The sequence below is a fragment of the Pholcus phalangioides genome, unplaced genomic scaffold, assembly GCF_987345545.1.
Source record: "Pholcus phalangioides strain wild (caught in Gottingen) unplaced genomic scaffold, Ppha-v1.0 ptg000022l_1, whole genome shotgun sequence".
In the NCBI taxonomy this organism is placed as follows: Eukaryota; Metazoa; Arthropoda; class Arachnida; order Araneae; family Pholcidae; genus Pholcus; species Pholcus phalangioides.
Window position 1 is genome coordinate 9,787,649 of NW_028301615.1, and position 27,560 is coordinate 9,815,208.

Here is a 27,560-nt window from a genome sequence, read left to right on the forward strand (position 1 = left end):
GTTATTATTATTTGATTTTTTCCTTTGAAGTTGTTCAAATGTCCCAAAATATGGGCTTTTTTTTTTTTGGCTATGTCTCATCATTGAGAAATTAAAAATTTCCATCTTTCATTTCTAGGAACATTCACCTTGTATAAAAATAAGAATGTCTTTTTTTCTAATTTTATGGCAAGATAACTAATAACTCTTTATGTAAATAACATAGTTGCCCCACTCAAATTTGCTTTCCTAATCGTTAATAAATTGAGCATGGTCATGAACTGGTCATGATTTGTGGTCTTTGAATCAGATGATCATAACATTTGCCTCAGCAAAAGCACACTGCACATTTCAAACATTTTTGGAGGAGAGGACCTGCTAATGAATGATAAAATAGGAAGATTATGGTTTGGGAATGTATGGATACATTTCCTTCAATGTTGCTGTAAGTCATGAAACAAAGTCTAAGTTTTTTCATTCTGTGGGTTTCATGTCATCTATATCAGTAGGGTTTTTTTTCTATATTGCTTTTAACAAATTGCCATTCATCTTAAATTAGAGTCCAGAGTTTACGTGTTTGTAGAAAACAAAGATACATTGTTTTTATAATTCCCACTATTAATCTGGTATGACAAATATTTAATTCATATTAAGCAATTTGTCTTAATGAGATTTGACAGTATGCAATTAAGGACCAATAATTTGCTTTACTAACAATTTTTAATAAGATAATTCATTAAGATAATGAGCAAAAAATACAACTTATTTTGAGCAGGTTGAAGAGATATCAGTTAATATATGTTATGCAAGGGGGAAAACTTAATACAAGCCTTTTCATAAATATGCTGTACATTAGGTTAAATTGATACTATTAAAGTCATTATGATTATACTTTTTTTACTATACCACCACCACATTTATTATAACCATCACCACCACAATTATATCGTATGTAAAAATTGGTATTACCCATGCCTGATTTGACTAATAGATGACCCTCTCATATTCAGATTGAACAATGAACCACTAGTGATTCGTCTGCGAAGAACAGAGCAAAAGAAACAAATTAGACCTGAAGTGATCAGAGTGTCTTGATAAGATATTCACACAGCAACACTTTTCTTCTCTTGACGAATGCTAATATATATACAGGGTACATAGCTGACACTGCAAATTACTGCCAACTAATTGGTCCTAGAAGTATACTTCCAATTAGAAAAAGTATCCAAATAACGTGAAGAACCTCAGAGAAGAAAAAGCTATATAATAGTTATTGAAAAAAAAGTAACTTTTTATATGAACACACAATTAGAAAGTTGTTTTCCTGTTTCTCCAGGGGGAGTAAGAAGAAAAATGTTCAGTGATTCTAAGTGTTAATTTCATTTCCGTGCACTGAGATATTTAAATTCAAAAAATTGAGAAAATTTAGGAAAAACAGCATTAACGTTAGTAAAACATGTTTTACCTTAATTTAATGTTTTACCTGGATTCAAATAAATCAGCGAATATTGCACTTAGAAACGAGAATTTTATTTTGTTTTGTTTGCCCCAAGAGAGACAGGGCAACAACCTTCTAATTGTATTTTTAAAGCACATGGTGTCTGTATATTAGGTTAGTTAATTTCTTAAATGTTAATTTTTTTTATCTCAATAACTATAACCCCTTGCAATGTATATGACCACATGTAAAAGGTCCACATGTTATTTGGATACCTTTTCTAAGTGGAAGTATGCCTTTAGGATCGATAGTTTTGTCAGTAATTTGCGGTGTTAACTATGTACCTTGTATATATAAACCTCTGTAACACAAAGATAAACTCACCTAGAATGGTTGTTCAAATTAGGCATGTATTCTTGGCTGGAAGAAAACTTTTTCATTGGAATGAGATTTGATGTGGACATTGAAATATGCCGACTTGGGGATGGTGTATGTCTTGGCGAAGGAGAGCTTCTGGTATTTGATACTGATGGTGATGGTATTGGTGATGCCGAACTTGAGCTACGTCCTCCTTCACTATGCAAGGATCCAGATGAAGGATACTGGGTAAGCCTTCTCGATGAGCTGACATTGCTTGGAGTCGGTGGTGTCGGTGGAGTGTAATGATTGTTTGTGTTCATGACTGGAGAGGTTAGCTGCCTCGACGAATTCATATTTGATGGCCGCACAGGTAGAGAATTATTTGTGGCTTTGGCAGGATTATTATTACTAGTTATCACAGTTGCTGAAAAATAAAAAGACTGATTACATATCAATTAATATGAAATAATTTAAAAATTTCCCATGTAGGTATTGAATGAAATATGCATAACAGATTCTATTTTACAGCTATTATTCACAATACCCATTGTTTGCTGTCACAATACCCCAACTATGAACACAATTCAAACAAAGAATTTTTGTTTGAATTGTTTTTCTCCATCATTGCTTCAATGATGGAGTAAATTATTTCACAATCAAGATATGCCACAAACCAGAAATATTAACATTGCCATTCCCTTACTTATGAACAGGATCCATTCTGAGCAATCTAATTAATCAGAAAAGTCAAATCACACCAATTTGACACCAGTCCCAATAATTTGTTACATGGGTGCTTGCGCTTTTGATGAATATGGCCATAGTCTGTTACTCCAGACTCTCCACAAAGAGCTTGAAGACCTTCAACACAATACTTACATAAACGTAATAAGTTAGGCATCTACAACTAGCATTTCAGATGGTAGACAGATGGCAGTTCATGACAGGTGGCAGCATTTCTCGAACATGTATCACAAATTTTCCAGAGGAATGTTTATAAGGGACATGCACAAAGTAGCTGTGATTCTCTAGAACACCCATGGTGTGTGTTATGTGTTTTATATACATACATATATATATGCAAATGCATATTTTCCAAAACTTCAGATTACAGTGATACCCAATTTATGCCTGTAATTAATTTCAAGGTAAACTTTTCCACTGATAAATGTCACTCCCTCCTTGAAAGAAGTGAGGCAAATGTGCAGGTTTCCTTTATTTTCTATCTATTCATCTTTTAAATGTGACTTTCTTCCTAAGGAAACATTTCCCTTCTAAAAATGTGATGTCAAAAGCCTTCAGGATTTGCTCAAAGTGCGCCAAATTAAAAAAAAAAATTCAAGGCAAAAACGCAGGGTAACCTAAGTCAACGAGATGCAAGCGCAGATATTACTTGTATAAAAATTCATTTTTCAACTACCTTTTTTTGCAAGCAATTCTATTCTAGTGTAATAGCTGAAAGTATTTCAGCATCAAAATTTTAAGACATGGATAATATCATAAAGAAAATATTCAAACTTAATGGAAGCATTTCCAGTATATTTCATGTTTTCTTGAGTCGTCGTAAATAAAGTAACATTCACTGAGGTACAAACCTCTGCCTTCAAGTTGTGTGACTCTTCTTAAAACATCTGCTAATGTTCCCCTCAAACAGACGATTTCATCAGCTTGCTCTTGAACTTTTCTTTCCAGATCGAAAACACGTTCTCTTAGGGCATCATTGTCATGATTCAAGATGTCTTCTGCAAAAAGAAATAAGAAATGAAACCTTGAATTGGAATGACTGAAGCAGCCTGAAACCTGCCATTGTTTCACAGTTTATACTCTGATACAATTTGTTTTGTTTCTTTCATCTACAGAATTTTTTATCAATGTATACTTTCATTAATTTTTAAGATTTTTATTAAAAAAATCTATAAAAATAAAATTCAAAAATAAAAAATTAAATAATCATTAAATTAAAGAACATAGATAAAACACTGACTGGGAGAAAAAATCATTTTCCACTAGATTAGCTTTCAATGCACAATCTACATGAAAATATCTTAACTACATTTTCTAAATTTACAGACCTCTCTACTCAACATCAGATTACCAAACCAAACTTAAGTCTTAGTTTCAGTGGCAGCTATTGATATTCTGTTTTTATCTTACGTGGAGCTTGCTTTCAAGCAGGATGCACACAAACAAAGTTTTAAAGATTTTCCCCCCACCCCTCCATACCCATCATATTCAAGGCCAACACAATACTTATAGCTAAATAATATGGCATTGCTCCAAAAGCAGAGGAGTATCCGCCCACACCACAAGCCATGCATATTCAATTGTTTACAAAAAAAAAAAAAAAATTGCATGAGTCAGACACTATCTGTGCCATATAAAATGCATTATATATTCACTCCATAACAATAACACCCCCCCCCCCCCATATTTGCTAAAAAGTAAAGATAATCCAACAGCAATGATGCTGGCAACTTTTAAGAAACAACAAACAATAATTTCTTCACAGAAAATTTTTTGATTCAAGGTGATCATTGTGGGTAAAGTTAAGCACAAAAAACATTTTGCTGAGTAAAAATAATTTGTTTCATCAATCACATAAATGAATGATTTCTTTTTTGCACAAAGTTGGTGATGTGATCCGACGACACTCCAGACTAATTTGCATATCAACAACAAGCATGTGAGGCAAATGAGATGCCTACCTTGAATCATATATATTGTTGTGAGTTGAATGTGATCACTACTACTTCTGCTTAACTATGTAATTTAACTCCATACACTTGTCATCGTTTTAATCTAATGTTAATCATGCAATAAATTCTAGTTAGTTACCAGCATGGTCTTGATGTGTTTCGATCTATCCCCGCTTCATTTTTGGTGACGTAAACGGAATCGGATCAACAGAAATTCTACATGGGGAAAAATCTTTGTCCTCACCATCAATTGCACAGTGGAAATCACGGCCAACCCCCCCCCCCCCCCCACAAAAAAAAAGTTTAGCCGTTTAACCCTGATTTTTTCATAGATGAAGAGTGAATATAATGCCCAGCTTCTTTTTTTTTTTTTTTCGTTCATCACCTAAGTTTTCACTCAGAAGGAGCTCCAATGCGGCGATTCTAGTAAAAGTACACTGCACATCAATCTAAACCTGTTACAAAACCGCTCTCGTTCAGAATTTCGTAGCTCTATAGGGAATTTTAGGCAGTTATTTCTTTTTTTTCAAGTGTGTTAGCAATTTGGAAATGCATTTTGAATTTCATTTTTGGTATTTTTATTAAAAAATAAATTATGTTTAAAACATAGTAATTTTTTTGAAAAGTTCATTTTCGTGCGTAGCGATAGAAAAAAATGTCCTGATCCGTCATCATAAATTCATTTCTCAACATGCATGATACAGCATATTTAGTTTATGAAAAAAGGGAAATCAGCAGCTAATATCTGCTACTCCGCTGATTGTAACAACTTTTCTTTAACATGCCATAGCTGAGGCTTACCTAAACAAATGCAGATAAGATTTGAATTTAAGAAAATTCCTTTAAAAATGGCAGATTATTGCTCTGATAATTACAGATTATTAGAGCTTTAACACTGAAAACTGCAAAACATGCCTCAGATTTTTCTTTTGTCTTTTTAGTTTCAAACTGAAGGTGCTTCACTCTGAAAAAAAAAAATTATATTTCAACGAAATACTTACAAAGGATCGTTGCCCAAACTTTAAGCAGCAATGCACCGATTTAGAAAATCTCTTAAAGAGATAAACATAGAATGAAAAGTTTTAAATGCTTAAATGAAGCAAAATTTGAGGTGTGTACAAAAAAACGCAAAAAAGAATAAGTTGCAAATCTCAACTGATCTTAACATTCTCATTTTCTGTGAAGTACACACAAGAAATAGCTGGTGAACACATACCAGAATTTACCGAGACTAATAACGGAACAAAAAGAAGGAAAATAACGGATTCATTAAAGAAACAGCAAATACATTAGAACCTAAATAAATTCAAAAAAGTTTCCTGTGCAAGAATTCTCAAGATGTGCATTAATTCATAATTTTTTCAGATCCATTCATATCTAGCACAATGAAATAGAACGGCGAAGAAAAATTTAAGACAACCATAACATAATTTATACATTGTCCCTAGTCAATTCGATAAAACCATACAAATTAGAGTTTACAATTAAATTACATATTTTACAATATTTGAAAGAAAATGCAAAGAGAGAAAGAAAAAAAAGTATTTTAATTGACACAATAGAGACATAATTGACATAATGTGATGAAGAAAGCTGGGACAGGAAAGAGAGCAGTAGCTAAAAACTAGTAAAATGCTCTCGACCCTATGACGACATCTCTGTAAGTGAAGCATATATATATATATATATATATTCTTAAAACGCAAAACGTCATCAATAACACAAAACCAGTTTAGAATATTAGAGCGATATCTATGTATTTAAAAATGATTTTCTGTGTGCATGCTATACAAATCCGCAATTTTAAATCGATCATTGACAAATTTTTCATATACTCGTATACAAAACAGGACCTTACTTGAACGATAGGCTACTGTAAACGTTTGTCAGAACAGGGCGAGAAACAGTCAGGCAACAATGGTTCTTGGGCTTCAACAATGATTCTTGGAATGTTTACTTTATTCACAGTGGTTCCCTAACAATGCATCTCAGACATGTTTATTCCTTTACAATGGCTTGTCACTTCAATGGTCCCAGTAAGTTGAGAAAACCTTGGTAGTGCAGGGTATTATAGCTAGTTATTAAATCACAATTATGATCAAAATATTATGATACACATTATTATATAGTTGTGACCGCATGATTTTACACCTAGACCACAAACACTTTTCCATCCATTACAAACTTTTTATTATAAATTTCTATTTAAATTATGTTTATGCTCATTTTATAACTTCCTGTTTTTACATATTTTTAAATTATTAATAAATTTTTTGTATGCAGCATTTTTGGGTTATTATAGGTTTTTAATGCATCTCGGCAGTATTCTAGAATGTTACTGCAATTCAAATATCATTATGTGATGATGGGCAGAGGCAGATTTAAAGGCGCCTGGGGGACCCGAAAACTTAAACTTTATATTATTTTTTAGTTTGAGGGGCCCAATATTTTCTTTTGCAACCGGGGCCTCCACTGATGATATGATATCATAAACAAATCCAAGCTTTTCTTTTTTGGCAAATCTATCAATAGCCATAACATAAACATATCATTTTTTTTTATCCATTTCACATCCTTAAGATCTTTTTAATCGCATAATATGTACCCTGCCCAGAGATGCCTTCTAGCACGTTGAGTACCCGGAATTTCGGAAAAGGACGAATAAAAATCATTGGTTCTAAGAAAAAGTAGAGAGAAAAACTACCCACCTCTTTTTCCCCTTTTTTTTCTTCTTTTATTAGTCCATCACGATCGGCGATCTTGAAAAAGTGGTTTTACCACTTTTTATACTATATTGTATTGATATACACGCGGTTGTTGAAGATACAGGTATTTTGCTTCTTTTTTTAATGAGGGGCCGTGTACAGAATTTCCAAATTTCGGAGTTACTATTCCGCTGCGGACTTTTTCCCCCTCCGGTTACATACCGGAAATAACGGTACTTTCGCAGCTATCTGCTGGCATTCAAAGGCAGCGTCTATACGGCGGAAATTCGTCTTGTTCTTTCCGAATGAGCATTTTATGAAAAATTGTAAAGGATTTTAAATACCCGTTTAAAGTGTAAAACATTTTCCGAGACCATTCAAAACAGACAAAAATAACTGAATCTCATATCTTGAATGTCCAGTTTTGTCATCTAGCTGCTATGACGGTAGTCACCGTTTCGCATCGCGAAAATCACTGGTGTGTACGCAGAATTGGCTTTTGGAGGGGCAGAAGGATTTCTTCCACAGAAATTCTGGATTATCAACGCTGAAAAAGAATTTTAAATTAACATAGTATATAAGACTATTTTCTCCAATATTTTAATTTTCTACAAAAATATTTTTCATTTTCTTGGGGGGAGCGCGCGCGCGCGGGACCCCCCCCCCCCCATAATTTTGCCTTTGGTGAAAATCCGGGTCTGGAACCACGATTGCGCAGTGGTAATCGACTACAAATACGATTTTCTAAGGTTTTAGGTTGGCTATTCCTTTGAAAAAGCTCTGGTTGCCACGAAAATCATCTAGACCTACAACACAAATACGTATACATTAAATTTGCATTATCAATTTGGAGGATAAATGCAGGGCTGCAACTAGGGTGGGAGAGAGCAGGCGGATCTAGTGCCCCCCCCCCCTCCGAGTTCTGGACTAGAGGCGGCACCGAATTCACCCTTTATAACTGCTTTTTCTACATTAGACGGGGTGCCAAAATGTGTGCTTGCCCCATTTGAGAAAGTATCTAGTTTCAGCCCTAGATAGATGGCACTACCAACTGAACACAAAACACGCTGAATGCTGGGCACACATACAAAAACACTTGAGTTTCACCAACACAAATCTGACAGCTCCAATATTCAGGTGTGAAAATATGTGGCAGTTGAATGGCGACAGATCAGAGTGGTGGACTATCATTTAGTGAAAATAAAATCATTCTACTAGGAAATCGCTTTGCAAGAATTTATATGAATAGGGAATCAGAAGATAAAGAACGAAGAAAGAATAATATCAGAAGAAACAAATGCTGACATTAAATTGCTAGACACACAAGCACGCTGTCAGGTTTCACCAATATAAATCTGACATGGCTCTCATAATCAGGCGTGAAATGTGCGGCAGTTCATGTCCGGTGGTAGACAAGAGTGTGTGGAATCGGGGAAGTGAAAGAAAATCATTGCCGCCGGAAATCACATGGCAAGGACTTATATTCATCAGAATCACCCGCTTTAACTGAATCAGGCGATATTATTAAAAGAGCCAAGGTTTTCTGAAATGGAAAATCAATCAGAAGATAATTTGTAGACTCGGAGATGTCGCTGATGTGATACAGCACGTCAAATACCTGGAATTTCGGAAAAGAATGCATAAAAATTTCGATCACGCGTCCCATGAGACGCATTGTTTAGAAGTAGGTAAATGAAAATAAAAGAACCTAGTTATAAGCTGGTAAATTAATGTTTTTTCAATGACCTATGGATTGAACATGTTCTTAGAAATGAATTATTTGATTCACAGCAAAATGATACTATTGAATGGGGGCCATACTTTAATTATTTTTTTCGAGAGGGACCCAGATTTGTCCAATAACTTGGGTCCCGGTGGAGCAAGCACAACGGCATTTCTGCTTATCTAATTACAGCTGTAAATCAGCTGCTTTCAAATCTGAAAGGGGATGCTTATTATGCGAAAATCGACTTAGCCCAGGCTTATTTTCAGCTTCCTGTGGACGAGGCATCAGCCGAGGCGCAAACGATCGTTACGTATAAGGGTGCGTTCAATGGTGCGTCTCCAATTTGGAATCAATGTAGCTCCAGGCATTTTTCAAAATTTGATTGAAAATTTCTTTTCAAATTCAGAGGGGTCATCCTTATTTCGATGACGTATTTAGTCAGGGCATGCTCTGAGAAGCAATTAGCTGAAAGATTAGAGCAAGTTTTCGATCAGTTGGTAACCTAGATTGAGGACTAATAAAAACAAATGCCTTTGGGGTTTTTCAAGTATTACGTCAGCTAATTTTTAGCCATTTTTGACCCCCCCTCCCCCTTGTCAGCAAAACTCCGACCCACTCCCCCCCGTCAGCAAAATTTCGTCAGAACTGCCCCCCACGTCTTAACGCATATCGTTGGCATCAGAAACTTACGCGGAAGGGGGGCATAGGGGGCTCGTGCGCCTCCCCCCAGACGAAAAAAATATTTTTTTAAATGTAAAAAATATTTAAAAAAATTTAAATTTCGAAAGAAAATACCTTTATATGTGTTATAATCGATTTCTGTGCTATAATCATTTCAATGCTGTTTCAAGGGTAAGAACTCGACATTTCTCTTTAAGAAATTCATTGCGACCCACCCTTTAAGCCGTATACGGTAAACCCTGGAGCCGCGAACCAAATGTGGCCCTGAAGGCTATCTGATGTGGCTTGCCCCACTCAAACCTAATTTTGTAAAACTGAACTAAGCGGCACATTTACAGATCGCTTAAATGACCCGTAGCACAATGCCTGAGCAAAAAAATCGGGAAGAAAATCTCGAATATCCCAGTAAATACAGAACGTATAGTCATTCCATTTACAACAATGTTAAAAAAAAAAAATCACCCCTAAAAGCGAACTATAGATCGCCCCTGCTTGCATACGTTATTGGATAAGGATACCAAATTCAAATGGCGAAAAATTCATGATGCTTTTGAATCCTTAAGAAACTTGATATCACAGGATGTCCTCGTCTCTTTTGAAACGAGAAACTCGTTTTTCCTGATAGTAATGAAGCTCCCATTGCCTTCGCGTCAGAATTGGGATTTATTTTTGGAGTTAAAAAATTTCACCTTTTTGTATATGGACGCCTGTTTTTTTATAATTACCGATCATCAACCACTATTAGGGATTTTCACAAAGAATAAACCTACTAGCGAATGTTCTCAGTAGAGCCACTAGCTTTTGATTTAACACGAACAATCGACAGAACTTTCGGCCCGTACATTTTGGTTCTGGATCCCGGAGACATTGAACTTTCGAAAATGGCGTTGCGGCAGTTAAATCGTCAGTGCGGGTCATTGCAGGCAAACAAACTGACTTTGTTAGAACATTTCTTGGAATCGCTAGTTGAATCCGATGATGGAGTCGGCGTGCAGCTGCAACCTCTTCTCGCGTAAAAAAGTATAAAAAAAGGGAAATTTTTGTAATGTAAATAATGTTTGTGTGTAATTCAAATGTGAATGTTCAGCACTGTCAACGGAGGGTCTGTTTGATTATTCCCGTCGCAGTGCAGGCTCTGTGTTTTATACTGTGTGCGTGTATACTGCATATTCTGCAAAAAGAAAGGGAAACAAAACTGTCCAGCACTGTGGACGGAGGCTTTGTTTCTTCGTTTCCCGTCACGGTGGAGGCGCTGTATACAGTATATGTTACCAGCAAAGTATGAAATCCGACATTTTAAATGCCTGGTCATTTCAGGCAAAGTATGAAATTCTTCATCTGTAAAACAAACATTGACAAAATTTTCATTATATAAGCAGCAGGATGCCAAATGCGCAAATAAAATGAGATTCTTGTTGAATTATAAATTTTAATAGATTTCTGATGAGAATGACAAGATTTTTTTTTCTCCAAAAAAATTTCCTTTTCGCTGTCGTGAGAAAGGATCTCTTGAGGGGTGGTATAAAATATTACAATTTCGTCAAATTATAATTTCACAGAATCTTAATTTTTTCCCCGGAAACGTTTCCCTTTGACTCTCGTGAAAAGGGATCTGTTAAGGGGCGGTATAAAATATCAATTTCGCAAATTAAAATTTCAAAGAATTTCCGCCATTTTTTCCGGAAACAGCGACGACTTCCAGTCCTGGTTGTGTATAATCGCGCCATTTGATCCACGATGTCGACTCCATATTTAGTTTCGTTATTGTAGGCAACTGTTTCTGGGGTCTTTTTTACGTTTTCGTTGAAAGTTACATCAGTATGAAGTGAACTCAGAACTAGAACACTTTTAATCTTTTCCCCCTGAAAACATATCAGCGTGATATCAGTTCCAGTTTTGAATACTATCGACGAGTATAGATCCTGTGTTTCTTTTTTTGGAGGTACCACATGACGGTCTTTTCGAAGTGTCCCAACCAAGCTTGTCGATTTCGATTTCAAAAATGCACATAATCTCAGTGATGCAAAATAATTATCTGTTATGTTTCGACCTTCTCCTATATAAGGTTCGACTAATCGAATTGCATGTTCATAGATAAGTTGATTTGCTGGTCTGGTGTTATCTGCTCCAATGTAATACAAACGGATTTTCTTTAGAATGTATTTGGAATCAACGAAGTCAAAAAGACAGAATTTTATCTTAAATTCATCTGGCTTACTTGGGGTATGGGCTGTTTAAATGGACATATTGCTTTTGAGGGTAAAAGTTGTTAGATTGGGCCTTGGGTTGTAGTAAGTCGCACTGTATTCTATGAATGAATTCCATAGTGAAGATGCAAGAGCAAATTGGTCAGTTTTTAATCTTTCAGACCTTTCAAAATTTCTTTGAAACGATCTCGTCATTGCTTGGGAAAAAAATGGGGGACCCCCGAATCGACGATTACAATGAATTCAGGGGAAAGTTTTTTGCACCATATAGACCTCTTGCGTACATAATGGATATCGTTGCATCCAGTGCAAGCAAAGAAACTGACCAAGAAGTTTCAGTTAGACGACGATGAGCTTCTCAGCTTCTGTACATTTCTGTAGGCCTATATGTCGCATCATTTTATCCTCTGAAAATAAGGCGTCACGAACTCAGAACACTTTCATTTATGTTTTTTGACGCATAAAATGTGGGGCCTTGATTTTCTCTCGGTATATTTTGCGATCCTCGATGCACAGAGTTATAATAGTATATAATTATATCTTTAGTCTATTCTTCGACGGCCTAAAATTGAAGAAGATTCTATAATTTTCCATATGCTCCCATCTGCTGCAGTTTCTTAGATCGTTACTGTGGCTTCAACGAGGTATAACGAGTAACTTTTCTCACGATTTTTTTCTTGTTTCTCAAAATGGCGTTCTATTTTCTATCAACTGAGGCACCAGTGGAGAAATAATTTTATTTTGATTTAAATCTTCGTCATCAGAACCACTACTTTCTTCTCCACAGTTCGGCATAGGGTAGATCTATGCTTCTCCACAGTTCGGCATAGGGTAGATCTATGCTTTTCTGCACTTTCATCATCACTGCTTCCAGAGTTTCTCTCACGTAATCTTTGAATCTCCTGGAGTATTTCTTCAGTAAATATACGTTTTCTCGTCATTCTAAACTCACCGTTTGAAAAGTTCACATGCACTCAAATTTTCTACGTCCCAGAATAAACAATTTATCGGATAATATGGCAAGAATACTTGACAAAAACCAAAAATGACATACCTGCTGACGACACTTGCAGATAAGAATGAGAGGAAAAGAAAGGTCACACATAAGGTCAAATGCAAAAAAAGACTTTCAGAAGGATTATAACTAGGCTGACCATATTTCCTCGAGAGAAATACGGTACATTGAGATTCCAAATACGGGAAAATACGGGCATCGCCAATTATCGCCAAAAATGACGCTAAAACAGAGCAAAGTTGCCAAATATTGTTAAAATTACGGTAAAATCACAATGGCGGGAAATGAAACGTTACTGCAAATTGCAGTAGATTAAAATGAATTTCACGGAAAAAAAACGTTCACCAAGACAAATGTGGGAGATAAACATTCTCATTTATAGTTGTAATTATCATAATATAGTTTATTAGTTGAAAAATAATTTCAATCTTTGACTTCAATAAAGAATAAAAATTGAAGTAAGCGTCGTGTAAAATACGGGAAAAACCGGGACACTTTTGCGAAAAAGTCGGGACGACCTAAAATACAGAAAATACCGGGACTGTCCCGGGAAATACGGGACGTATGGTCACCTTAATTATAACCTACTTAGAAATCAATTGTGACGACGATAGTAGTATTTACCGCATAATGTGCTAGAATATAGGGAAGGGTCGCTATGACCCCCTTCGGTCTTTCTAAGTATTATCCGCTCGTACCCTCGTTGTTAAAAAAGATAACGAAAAAAACTTTGGTATACAATAAGAACATGCTAATTCAAGAAAAGTCGAGAAATTTCAAGTGGTTCGGTTTTATTTTTAGCAGAGATATGTAAGCTTAAACAGCGTGCAGGGTCATAAAGACCCCCGTCCGTCTTTCTAGTGTTAATATTTCATCATTGATAAATGGAACTTGTAAATGCAGATTATGCGACATCATTTTGTCTTGAAGTAACCGAGATTTTTATCTACGGATTCATGAACAACAAATATAATGTATAAAGCGCGCGTAAACTCATATTCGAGGGAAAGTGACCGTGGTGTGTCGGTCACGGAAAACAAATTGGTATACGTAAGTTTACCATATTTTATCGGTGGAAATACGGGAGATATTCGAGATACCTCGAGATCCTAAATAAAGAATTGCTTATTACTAGGCTGATCATACTTGCTAGAGACGTGAAATTGGGATTCGAAATACGGGACAATGTCAGTTATCGCTAAATAATGCCGAAAGTAAGCGAAGTCGTTATCTCGTGCTAAAATCACAGAAAAGTCGCCAATCGCGGGAAATAAAGCGTCACTTCAAATTGCAGTGAATGAAAAAAAAAACACATGACAAATGCGTGACATGAATATTCTTGTTTGTAATCGTAATGAGGCTTTTTGGATCACGTGATATTTCCCTCTCTTGAGGGACATGCAAATCGTAGACAAGGTAACCAATATGGCGACTTCCTGCGCAACTCATGAAAGACAAATCAAAATTAAAGAAACACAGAAATGAATTTTTTTTTTCTTTTTTATGGGTGCTAGATATTTCAAAAATTTTCTTGAAGCTCAAGTTATCGATTTGCCCGCTTTTGTTTCAAAAAATGCTTGATTAAAGCTGCGGAATTTCTTCAGTGTAATTTATGGGCCCATAATTAATTTCAAAACATCCTAAACTATATGGATTGATGCAATTGGATATTTTAAGACAATGCGGAGACATATATATTAATTTTCATTTCCGTGCTTGAGAAGATACAAATAAAAAGTTGAAATCAATGTTATTGCATCTTAAACCATAATATATTAACAATAAAATTATATAAAGCTGGAGTCAGGGGACACTTGAATGGTTCAAAACTTATTATTTACATAGACACCAAGCTGTTAATATAAATAAGGAAATTAGTGATTACCACGAAACCAAAAAAGGTGTTCCCCAGGGATCAGTGTTGGGTCCCACATTATTCTTATTTTATATAAATGACTTTTGCAAAATGCACCTGAACGGACAGCTTATCTCATTTGCAGACGATACAGCATTATATATAGAAGATGACGATATAACAAATCTTTTAATAAAAACTGAAAATGACCTTAGAAATATCAATCAGTGGATGACAAAAAATAAACTTAAACTAAACATTAGTAAAACAAAATATCAATGCATAAAAACACAAAGCATTCATCATGACACTGAAATTCACGTTAAAATCCATAACTGTAATTGTGAACTCATAGAAAGAGTTTACGAGTATGAATATCTAGGAATAATCATTCAAGATGACCTAAAATGGAGTGCTCATTGCAACAAATTTTTTTGAGACTTTTTGAAAAAAACCACTTATAAAATCTTATGTCATTTAAAGATACACCATCAGAATGTACCCCAAGGATATAAAATGTGGTAAAAATGAAACATTTTGGCTAATAGTGAACCAATATGATATTTTTCAAGGAAAAAATAATATTTAGGCAACTTTTATTCGATTTTTTGAAAAAAACCTTGGTTTAAACCAAACAACCCTGGTGCATACCAAACCAACATTGAAAAACTAAGCAACATAGGCTATATAATAAAATAAGTATGATAATGGACACATATCGTGAAAACAGTAATATAAATAGCTATGTTTTTAACATCAGACAGCTATATATTTTCAGAATGATTAACTTCTTAACAAGAAACAAAGAATGGTTACAGAGAAAAACAAATAGAACCTCGGTAAGACAAAAACGAATATCAAATACCAAAAACTAAAAAAAATCTCTTCCAGAAAAGTTTCTCTTTCAATGCACCTAAAATAATGAATTATTTCCAATCGGAGTACCAAACAACTAACAACACTAACAAAAAGTATGAAATATATCAATATGTAAAAACGTCTGAAATAATGGAAATGATATTTTCCTAGCATTTTGAAATGTTTTGATTGCTCTATTTCATTTTCACATGTCCTGCCAACAGCATATCTAGACACGATTACATAAATTATGTCTTGCACACTCAATCACCTACAATATATATATATAATTCTCGAATTTTTTGTAATTTCTAAGTTGGAAAGATAATTTTAATCATTAATTTGAAGAATAAAAAGTCAAGTTGGCCTGGTTGAAAATACTTGAAAACCCGGGACATTTTTGCAAAAAAAGTCGAAACAGCCAAAAAACAGAAAAAACCGGGACTGTCCCGGGAAATACGGGATGTATGGTCACCCTACTTATTGCTATTCTATCTTATAAAAAATTGTCAAATGTCGAAAAAAACTGCTAAATATGGTTAAAACTGATGGGATAGAAATGCCGATTGGTATGTACGAAGGAGTACAATAAATTGCAGTAAATAAAAATGTATTGCACGAAATAAATGTTATGTTACTGTTATTTTTATAAAAAAATGTCTTGTTCTTGTTATTTAAAAAAAAAAAAAGCACGTCACAAATATGTGACATGAACGTTTATGTTTACAATCATAATTAATCGCACCGTGATTTGTAAGGAATTAAAATTATCTTCCTCCACGTTTTCAGTCAAGATTGAGCGAGTTGAGTGAGTTTAGTCGAAAATACGGGACATTTTGAAAACCAAATTCGGGACAGTGAAAATAAAAGATAAATAGCAAAATATACCTAGCACACGTTTCGTGGTGACATTATGCATATGTCCCATACGTCACGCATTTCCCGGGACAAAAAAAGTATTTTCCACGTTATTTTAGCAGTCCCGACTTTTTTGCAAGAATGCCGCGGTTTGTCGCAAATGTTCTACATAGCCTACTTAGATGCTTATAGTTTTATACTTTATTAAAATCAACTATTGAAAGTATTTTTCAACTCATAAATTATATCACGATAATTACAACTATGAATAAGAATATTCACCTCACGCCATGTTTTTTTCACTTTCATATCCTCACATATGTTCAAGAGATCCTGTATGATCTGTCCACGGAATTTGTTAATGTTAGTAAACATTCATGCCCGAACCGGGGTTCGAACTAACACTTTCACAGTAAAAGGCTAGCTCCCTAACTATTCCACAGCACGACGGCAAATATTAGACGTTTATTTAATCGTTTGCCGCTTCAAACGTTTTACTTCGTGGAATCCATTTTTATCCACTGCAATTCAGAGTGATGCTCCGTTTCCTGCCATTGGCGTTTTTTTAGTGATTTCTGAAAAAGTTGGCAACTTTGCTTACATTTGGCGTCATGTATGGCAATGATTAGCGATATTTCGTATTTTTCTTGAAGAAATTTGGTCAGCCTCAGTATGCAATAAAACTTAATGACACGGTTTTTACAATCTACCAAAATTACGTGAATTCTTTGGATAGCAATGAAATAATTTTCCTCAACTTTGGGGCTTACGTCAGTGGTGAAATAATTGACGTTATGTCTCATTAGGCCAGTAGCCAGAAATTTCATTCGAAGGGGGACCACTTTTATTTCGTGAAGACCAAAGTGATAGAAAAGTGGTTCCAAACGTTTTAGACCACGGGGCACTTTTCAGAATTGTTATCACTGAGCACTAATTTTGACAACATTTACACGTTGGTGCCATATATAAAATACCGTATAATTGTGATGAATCTGGTGATTATACATAATCGTCGGTTATTATGCACAATAATTTCATTCGTTTTGATAGGTGATTATGCATAGTAACGTATAATTAAAGCGATTATGCGTAATTATCAATTTATGCCGGTTTTTTTAGTAACATAGTAAATTTTAGTAAAAGGTACTCCACGAAAAGCGTCCGAAAGCGATAAAATATTGTCCGTATCCAATTTGATATTCCAAAAGGAAATTACAAGCTTAAATTCAGTTGTGATTTTTTTTTTTTGACGAATTAATTTTAATTTCACGAAAATGTGATATTTTATATCCTTCATTAACAGATCCCTTGTCAGGAAAGACAAAAGGAAGAGTTTACAGAAAAAAATTAAGAAAAATTATAAATTGTAATCGTACAAGTATAAATTGAATATTTTATACCGCTTCTTAACAGATCCCTTTTCACGAGAGCCAAAGGGAAACGTTTCCTGAAAAAAATGAAGATTCTGTGAAATTTTAATTTGACGAAATTGTAATATTTTATACCGCCCCTAAAGAGATTCTTTCTCACGACAGCGAAAAGGAAAATTTTTTGGAGAACTTGTCATTCATCAGAAATCTATTAAAATGTATAATTCAACAAAAATCTCATTTTATTTGGCGCATTTGGCATCCTGCTGCTTATATAATGAAAATTTTGTCAATGTTTGTTTTACAGATGAAGAATTTCATACTTTGCCTGATTGTTTTTAGGCATTCTATAGAATGTCTAGGCAAAGTATATAAGCAGCATTATATAAGCAGAATAAAACCGATATTTCATACTTTGCCTGAAACGACTAGGCATTTAGATTTCATACTTTGCCGGTAACATATACATTGTGTATTTAGACCAATCTCAAATCTCTCCTACTTCAACATGCCAGCTTCTTCTTTCTTGCCCACAAATCTTTTCCACACTTCTTTCGAAATCCCTGGCTGCGGTCTTAGGCTCTTATGTGCCACTGGGCGCACGTGCAATTTTTCTCCCTAGTCAATTGGTTCAGCTGTCTATTTCAATCAAATGTCTTGTACGTTGTATCGTGCTGGCTGTGTTCATGGGGAGAACGACGCAAGTGATTCGAAACTTGCGAGCACGGGGCAAGGGGAGCCACCACTATAAATGTTTCCTAACTTTTCCGACACAACTCTGCCTCTTTTGAGATAACGGAAGTAAGGTGCTTTGCATCAGTCCGGGGTTGTGAGCGGTCTATCTATCTTCTCGCGTAATTGGACTTGAAGTTAGAAAGTCTTCGGAAAATGACTCCGGAGGTTGCCAAGCTCCGTGACAGCTACTATGGTGTAGCCGAAGATGAGGAACTTCTTGCCATCGACGGACAGCTATTGGAACTGGAAGAGCGGATTCAAAAGAACCAGATAAGTTTAATTACTTACTTCACTTCATTGTCTAATGCCGATAGCAAGGTTATTGCAGATGAAAAGAATGAATGTCTCGAACATACAAAACCAACCAATTTGTCCTTGCCGACAGTTTCATAGCCTACATTCGAGGGCAATATAGAAAATTTTAATAGATTTAAAAATAGTTTGTAAAGTATTATGAGTTGTCATCCCAAACTAAGTGACAATCATAAAATATATTATTTACGTTCATGTCTCAAAGGTCGTGATCAATACATTGAGACTTCGGATGACTCGTATCAGTCATTGTCGAAAGCGTTAACAGAGAGGTATGAAAATCGTCGTATTCTTGACACTTACATTCAAAACATAAAATTTCGCAAAATATCACACGAATCGGCGAAGGATTTGCAAGATCTGGTAGACACTGTGAACAGAAACTCAAGAGCTCTAACGCAAAGATTTCGATAAAGGTAAACTTTTTTTTTCAATCCGAGCACAACTCAGGTCTATCACCATTTATGGGCGATTTACTACCTAGTGAGTTGTGCCGGAGGTGTAACTGTGTGTACCTAACAGTTTGAGTGCATATGTAGTATTTTGATTTTTCAGTGCTGCCATCTATGTTTCAGAAGGGAAGTGAGTGATGTGTTATGACTGAATTACATTTGTGCTGTTTGTAGGTCTGCTGCTCTCTGTGGCGAGACTTTTCAACGGGGAGATCGGCTCACATTTGCGCCTTGAAGTTGGGAACCACAGATAAAGGTAAACTGCCAGATCTTATATTATGTAATCTGATTATGGCGAAATTAGACAAAAATATTGTCATGCAATTCGAGTTGACTATGAGAGGGCAGAAAATTCCTACGTTAGATGAATTCCTCCAGTTTCTTAAGAAAAGGAGCCAGGTTCTCAATTTATTGTGCAAGAGTGTTCCAACCAAACAGAAAGGGTTATTGCAAAATTTCCAAAATAAGAATTGTATAATATGAGTTGTAATCAATCACATGTAGTTTATAACTGCCCTAAATTCAAAGAATTGCCCATGAACGAGAGATTTTGTGTAGCAAAGAAACACAAGATATGCATAAATTGCCTGTGCACTTCGCATATGGCTGCGCCGTGCAAAAGGAAATTCAAAATGTTCCATTTGTAAATCGGGAACTCATCATATTCTGTTGCACGGGGGTGCCGTCTAGAGAGTCAACTCCACACTTCCAAGAACAGCATGGAGAAGTAGGTTTGGCAAAGGTGAAGGATCTTGACGTTTTCCCTATAACAAGGGACAATCTGTTCTTTTTGAGGCTACTCAAGACGTAAAATCTTTCGAAAATTATGTTCTGGTAAATACTGCCATGGTCTGTCAGGGGCTCTCAAAACGTAAAACGTCCACTCGGGGCTATTTTGGACACGGCTGCTCAATCGAATTTCATAAACTAGTTGACCAGCCAGTCTTTTCAAATTGAAAAAAGAAAAAGTTGGTGTTCCGATAAGTGGGTTGAATGACTTTGCGTTCAATTTAAAATCTCTGATTTCTTCCCGGATTTCGGATCGCACGGGTGATAAAAACTAGGTGTATGGATTTGTTAATTATGCCAAAAATAACAGATGTTACTCCATCTAAATATCTAGACGTTACACGGATGAATATTCCAGATAATTGAATAACAGAAATTGTCATTTCTCTGGCAGACCCCAATTTTCATAAACCAAGCAAAGTTCAACTGCTACTGGGGGCGGGCGTTTTTCCAATATCTGAAATCGTACAGTTTTCGTCTTGAAGATAACGAACTTTTGTTGAAGGATAGTTGTTTCGGGTATTTGGTTACGGGCAGCATTCACCTTTCCAAAAGACTATCACTTTGCGATGCAAATCAGAACTGTTTTTTGACCATGGATGCATTGCATGATTCAATCAAGTCTGTTTGGGAAATCGAGTCGGTGGAAGACATCAAATCACCCGCGAGTGAAGAGTTGAACTATTGTGATCAACACTTTCGAGCCACTCATTATAGAATGGATGATGGGCACTATGCGGTGAAGATGCCTACGAAACCAGATATTTCGGAAACTTCCGTTGGGGGATTCCAAGGATCTAGCCACTTTGAGGTAAAATCAACTTTGAAGAAGGTTGAATAAAAATCCACCAATGAAAGAATTTTATTGTGATTTCATGAATGGATATAAGGAATTGCACCAAATGGGAGAAACAACGAATCAGGATTCTGCAACTGCAACGGATTACTTTTTTGCCACATCACGGGTATACAAATCTGAAAGGTTAAAAGGTTAGCACGAAATTGCGCGTTGTTTTCAACGCAAGTGCTAAATCTACTAATGGGTACTCGCTCAATGATTTTCTGCTAAAAGAAGGAGTTATCCAAGAAGATTTATTTCCAATCATACTGATGTTTCGGAAGCATTTGTATGCATTCTCTGCTGATATATGCAAGATGTTTAGGCAAATTCAAGTAAATCCCTCTCATACTCACATTCTTTGGAAAGAGCTCAAATTGAAGTTCCCCCGCCCCCGTATCTTTTTCCTTTCCTCGGAATGAACGTGTCCTGTAAACAAAATTTTCACATGTTTCCTTTTCCTAAATTCCGGGTATTTGACGCACTAAAGTGCATTAGCGGTACCTCCGCGAACCACAAACAAGAATTGGCGCAAATGCGCAGGGATTCGGCACCTTGGCGCACCATGTAGCAAGAGAACCGTTTCGGCGCAGCTCTTGCACCCCTGGAGCATTGACACTGAATCTGACATAGGTTTTATCAGATCGGCTCTAGTTTTTGAGTGAATGAAAGTTGAATTTCGATGGTAACACCATAAACAAAACGCGTATCTATTTGGGGAGGAGGCGAAGCAAAATGCGATAATTCATGAAATTTTCGAAGCTTCTATATGATAATATTGCATTCAATCAATCCGTTGAAAATTACCTGTATGAACATTTTTGATTAAATAACAAATTCAAGAAAACTGACTAAAAAATAGGAAAAACCACTACATTTAAAAAAAAAATTCGGGACGGAAAACACAGAAATAACGGGACTATTCCGAAAAATACGAGGCAAAATGAAGGAGGTATGTGGTCACCCTATTCACAGTGATTTGCTCATTTTATTTATTTTTTTATATCATAAAAAATCTTTTTTAAATCCCCCTCTCCCAACAGCGAGCTCTCGATCCGCTCAGGTCATAAGCCAGCATGCAAATACATTGGAATTGTAATATATGTGTGTGGCGTGTGTGAATTATTTATAAACTTAAACAAAAAATCATTTGAACATTTTTGTCGCACCACGGTCATTTTCTGCATACGAGGGCTAATTAGAACGGGCAATTTATTGCCGATGATTCCGAACGACAGCCTTTTTTTATACTCACCGCGAGGTTGGTGCACTAACCCCTCTATGTGGGACTCCCTGCAGTAACGATCTTTTTCTGTGGTCATGTCACCGTTTCTGTTGTACCCCCTGGGCGCGCCCACTAAACTTAACATCCATACATAAAGATCACTGATGTCTGGTAATGTGATAATGTGTTGAATAAAATAGGAAAGTGAATAAAAATTGGAAAGAAAAATTTCTACGTAAACGTTAGTGGCTGCAGACTACATTGAAGTATTGATACTGTACCGAAACCATCAGCAGTTTTGAAATCAGCAGCCTCAATATACCCTAAAACCATTAAAATTCCCTTGGAAACTTTTATTTTGAGGCCTAAAATTTTGATATTTGAATCAAAACGTTTAATTCCCAAACGTTTAGTTTTATGGTAGTGTAGCCTCGTAGGGTTGAAACTACTATATTTATTTTCAAGAACTGACTAAAAATTTACATGGGGGAAAAAAATCCGACTTACAACAAAATATACACCGCGTGGGCGACATCACAACAACTTCGTTCGAACCACTCTCGAACACGACTGCCACGAGAGCGAATCTCGGGCGCGCCACCAGAGTTGCCAGGTCCTTAAAAAATTTCCAGCCAAAATCCTCTTCAAAAGTAGCCCAAAATATTTGAACTTGTGCTGCCATCTATGAAGCAACAAGCGAGCTACAGTTTGGCGATATTCTAGTCTGGAAATGTGTGGTTTTAATAGCTTTTCTTATTATAGTCCAGTAACCCCCCCCCTTTTCCGTAAAAATATGGGGGGGGGGGGGGTTTACCGAATAAATTGATTTCTTCGAAAAGTTGCGAAAGTCAGGGCTACACATTTTCTTTCCTGGAAAAACGGCCCAGAGATGGCCTGGAGTGGAGGCCGTCTTAAAAGCATCATGGGCCTCCGGGCAAATTGATTTTGCTCAGCCCTCTATCCAGACTGCAATTGCCTACTTACCAATTCACATGCTTAATGTCGCAAATCTTAACCATATCTCATTATCCCCCCCCCCCCCTCCGCTCTTCATTCAAGGCCTCCGTGACGTGCCCGGGTTTGCCAATGCGTCAAGACGGCACTGCCTCAAATTGTGCATAGGTGCCTACGAAATTTGGTACAATGATTTTAAAAATTAGGTATGAGCTTTAAATCCCAGACCAGATTTTTCACGGTCTAGTAAACAAAAAATTTAAGAGGGTTGTCTTCTTGTCTACTCTTCTGGGTTCGTTTTAAGAGCATCCAGGGCCCCGAGAGACAAGTGATTTTTCTGATTCCTACATGGAAAATCCCCGAAAAATACAACCACCTCTAGTTTTTCTGAGGCCCCTCTTCCCTTGAGGCCCCCGAGCCATGCCCTGGTGGGCCCATGCGTTAAGACAGAACTGGTTCCTGGGCTTGAGCTCTGCCAGCTCCACGCTTGTGAAGGCTACGGTTTCTTTCACAGGCTTCTGTGGTCTAGATACTGTTTCCCAACCGTCGGGTCAGAGCAACACCTTCTATAGCAGGCGGCCTCCGTGCGAAGCTCGTGAGGTCACTGAAGTCTCCCATTTCCCTTATAGTTGCAAATACAACATACTACTTCCCTTATACTACATTGGATATATGATAACCGACCGGCCGTGGTATCATAAAGGTTGAAAACCACTATCTAGAGCCTAGGACAGTTCCCAAGTTTTTGTTTTCAATTATTGGGTGGCAAAGGCATTATGGTTGAAAGTTCTGGCTTTCCATAGTTGGGTGAGATGCCCCCCCCCCCCCCCCATCCCTTCTGCCTTGTCAGGAAGAAAACACAACATGAGGTGGGGACTGAAGTGAAAAAGAAAAACTTCTTTGCTCGCAAGCAAAGAAAAATAGGGAGAAATTCGCCATGAACACAATTTTGGAAAAACCGCCCAAAAACCCGCCACCCACCAAAGCCAAAAATTTCCCGCCGAACCGTTTTCAAACCAGCCCAATTTGGCGGGAAAACCGCCAATCTGGCAACTCTGTGCGCCACTTATACTCACGAATACGGTCGGCCTTGACCGTTACAGACTACCCCTCTGGTTTCTTGAACCCGTCTCGGTATGAAACCAGGAAGAGTCTTCAAACATAAACAATACGGTGCATATAAACAATCAAAAATATTTGACGCACACATTTCAATAGTGGCGGGCAAAAAAAATAAAAATCACACATATTTTCAAAAATAATATATATATAGTTCATTCTTCACGAGAACGATGACTTGTAGGTAGATCAATCTACGACTTTTTCGGAGGGCGGCCTCGTCGACGCATAGGCATCACCGGTTTCTGTGCAATGTTCTTGCAAGGTCGAAATGCTGATGTATGATTCACTCCAAGTGATACCTGAGGTGAAGATGTACTGGCCACATCATGTCTACATGGAGATCTCTGGGACACCGCAGAATTTCAGCGCCTCGGCAATGAGTGTCTACAGTTTTCGTCTTCTTCTTTCGTGTTGTGGAACTCTACGTGATCCTGGAAGACGGATTCGTCCTTGAAGGTCATCTCACAGTATTGACAGACGATCCCCTGGACGCGAATCGGCTGTCGCGATTCTGGCAATGACGCTGTCGTTTCCTCGGCATACGCCTCGTTCATGTGGGGTCACGACGTGCTTTATCATCTGCAATTTCCGACTGAATGTGGACTGGCAGGTTCCGCAAACGTATGCAGCCTGCAAGCGACTGGCATACACAACCTTGCAACTGCTTGAAGTTGGTGACTTTGTGGACATGGAATGTGTAGGGTTCGTTTTCAATGAATAACTGCCACACACAAACATAAGCACTCTCTGCCACTTTTATATATAATATTTGGTTTAATCATACTTTATCACAATAAACATTATACTATTAACACCTCCTCCTCGCTTACACCGAGCCTTTGAAATTACCTCCTGAGTCCACAGGAGCCACTCTCTAACTACTGAAAACACACCAAGCTTCTTTACTCTTCTCCGGTGGGGGCCCTTCTTCCCCCACCCACGCTTTCTAATCCCATCATGCCTCTTCCCGATGGGGGGGAAACCTTACAGAATGGTTTCTTGAGTGTTGCTCGTCAACGTGTCTCTGAAACTGACTCTTCTGAACGAACTGGCAGACGTGACATCTGAATAAATATCTGGCGTCGAGCGGAGAATTCGCGGCGACCCATTGTTTCTATCAAGGCCTCGACCTTTTTGCGTCCCCTTTCTCTCTGGCTTCGGATGTTCACGAGTCCAGGCGGGACAGGCTTGCGACCCCTCTTGGTTTTCGCTGAAGACATTCGGTACTGAGACACAGGTGTTGGTGAACTATTTCCAGTGTTGATATGATGCTGAACGAATGGAGTAGGCTCTCCCCCTGGTTTGAAGACATCCTGATGTTCGCTTAACAGGGAGCTAAGTCTCTTCCCTCATCAGCACGCAATCGGCATGAATGCACGAGGTCCACTGATTCCGATACTGCAGGAGTCGTTGGAACCTGTGGGAATGAGAATTGGTAGTGGGGAGTGTCACTGGAAAACCAACATTTCCTCTTTAGCCTGCTGCCGTCAGGAAGTCCAATCCCAGCAGTGATCGGTTACCCTTTGCTTCTGGTAACACCAAAAAGGTAGTATTGACAGTTCGATTTCCACCGCGTACAGGTGCTTTTACTTCATAGACCTTGCTGATAGACCGGGTACCATCAGCCAGACAAATAGTCGTGGTGGCACTGTTCATTGGTATATTTTTACTTAGGAAAAGCTTGTATAAGAGTTCCCCTGCAACCGAGTGTGTCGCACCTGTGTCGATACATATTAGACCACGATCTTGAATTTCCACGACATACTTGAATTTCCATCAGCGGTAGCGATACCTGAGCGTCTGTGGGTTGACAGCTGTACAAAATAGCGTTGTTTGGTGATTTCACAGCTGTCGCAGTCGATGGAGATTAATTTGGACATTTTGCTTTGATGAACCCTGGCATACGACATCCATAGCAAACGATAGACGATCTGTCATGTAAAGGTGCGGATTTTTGGGGTTGCACAGTTTTACGAACTTGTTCGGGTTTATTCGAAAAATTGTTTCGGTTAAAAACACTTCTGATATTGTCACAGGCATTCAGTTTATCGGCAAGAACAGTGGGTGAGATTACTTCTGTCCACTCATCCATTAGATGCTCTTTGCATTCAGGAGGGACTTTCTTTTTCATCTGGTCGGTAATGATCAAGTCCTTTAACCCATGGAAAGTTGTGATGTTCGATTCAGTTAACCAGTTCTCGAAGAACGACCTGAGCTCGAAATAGTAATCACGCCAAATACTGTCTTTCGATTTCTTGTGAGTAGCAAACAGTTGACGGAATTTTTCAGCAGATAATCGGAAACGTTTCAGGAGGACCCCTTTTACATGTTGATAATCAGATGCTTTATCTTCAGGTTCCTGTGCGATGAGCGATGTTACACTACTCAGCAGGACTGTGATGAGATGGGATACCCAAAATTCTTCAGGGACCTTCGTCAATTTGAGTTGCCGTTCAGCGAGAGATAGAAACAAGGATATGTCTTCCTTTTGAACGTCGAAACTCGGGAGCAGTTTATGAAGTTCAAATCTAAGTCCTGGTGACGTTGACACAGAGCTGGCACCGTTATAAGCCACTTCGGTTTGAAGTTTGAGTTTTTCAAGTTCGAATTGCATTTCCAACTTTCGGATTTCGATTTCCTTTTCCGCTTGAAGTGTGGCTTGTTCCCTTTGATCTTGGCGTTTAGAGTCCGAGATTCTCTCAACGATGACAGTTAGCAGGAATTCTTTCATAAAGTCCTCATCATAATCCTCGTGGTCGACTATTGCAGATTTTATCTGAACGACTGTCATGTCGGTTGACACTGCTACTCCCAATGCTTGAGCTAGAACGATGAGGTCTTGCTTCTTTCCTTTTTCTAAATAAGCCATATCACACCATATATATGCGCCAATGTTTCAATAACAATAAAAAAAAATCTACACTTTTTAGACTCGCGGAGCGATATAAAAAACTGAACATTAAACATTTTCACACTCAACGAACACTTTCGCGAATTTCGAAACAGCTGATGCGATGAAATCCTTTCAGGTTGAAAACGAACATTTGCGACGAAAGTTTCACTTACTAGGTACGTTCAGGCTGAACACCGATTCCCCTCGAGTTGAAAAAAACGTCATATTTCACGTTGGGCGTCAAATTGTAGCCTCGTAGGGTTGAAACTACTATATTTATTTTCAAGAAGGGACTAAAAATTAACATCTGGGGGAAAAAAATCCGGCTTACAACAAAATATACACCGCGTGGGCGACATCACAACAACTTCGTTCGAACTACTCTCGAACACGACTGCCACGAGAGCGAATCTCGGGCGCGCCACCTATATTCACGAATACGGTCGGTCTTGACCGTCACAGTAGTTATTAGAGCCAGTATTATTCGAAAAA

The 27,560-nt window shown here is 37.3% G+C and overlaps 1 protein-coding gene and 1 long non-coding RNA gene across 4 annotated transcripts in view; both read right to left on the reverse strand.

Moving 5' to 3' along the window:
- Window positions 1-27,560, reverse strand: part of LOC149069437 (uncharacterized) — a 529,602-nt gene that overhangs the window by 395,105 nt on the left and 106,937 nt on the right. The window lies entirely within an intron of this gene.
- Window positions 1-27,560, reverse strand: part of LOC149069442 (echinoderm microtubule-associated protein-like 2) — a 168,762-nt gene that overhangs the window by 85,988 nt on the left and 55,214 nt on the right. For 2 of the 3 annotated variants that reach the window (XM_089250078.1, XM_089250076.1), the window contains exons 2-4: window positions 3,373-3,519; window positions 1,802-2,201; window positions 949-1,017 (exon numbers count right to left, since the gene is read on the reverse strand). In XM_089250078.1, the coding sequence (XP_089106204.1) occupies window positions 949-1,017; window positions 1,802-2,201; window positions 3,373-3,519 (616 nt within the window). The remainder of the gene's footprint in view (window positions 1-948; window positions 1,018-1,801; window positions 2,202-3,372; window positions 3,520-27,560) is intronic. The other variant, XM_089250079.1, reaches the window with a different exon arrangement.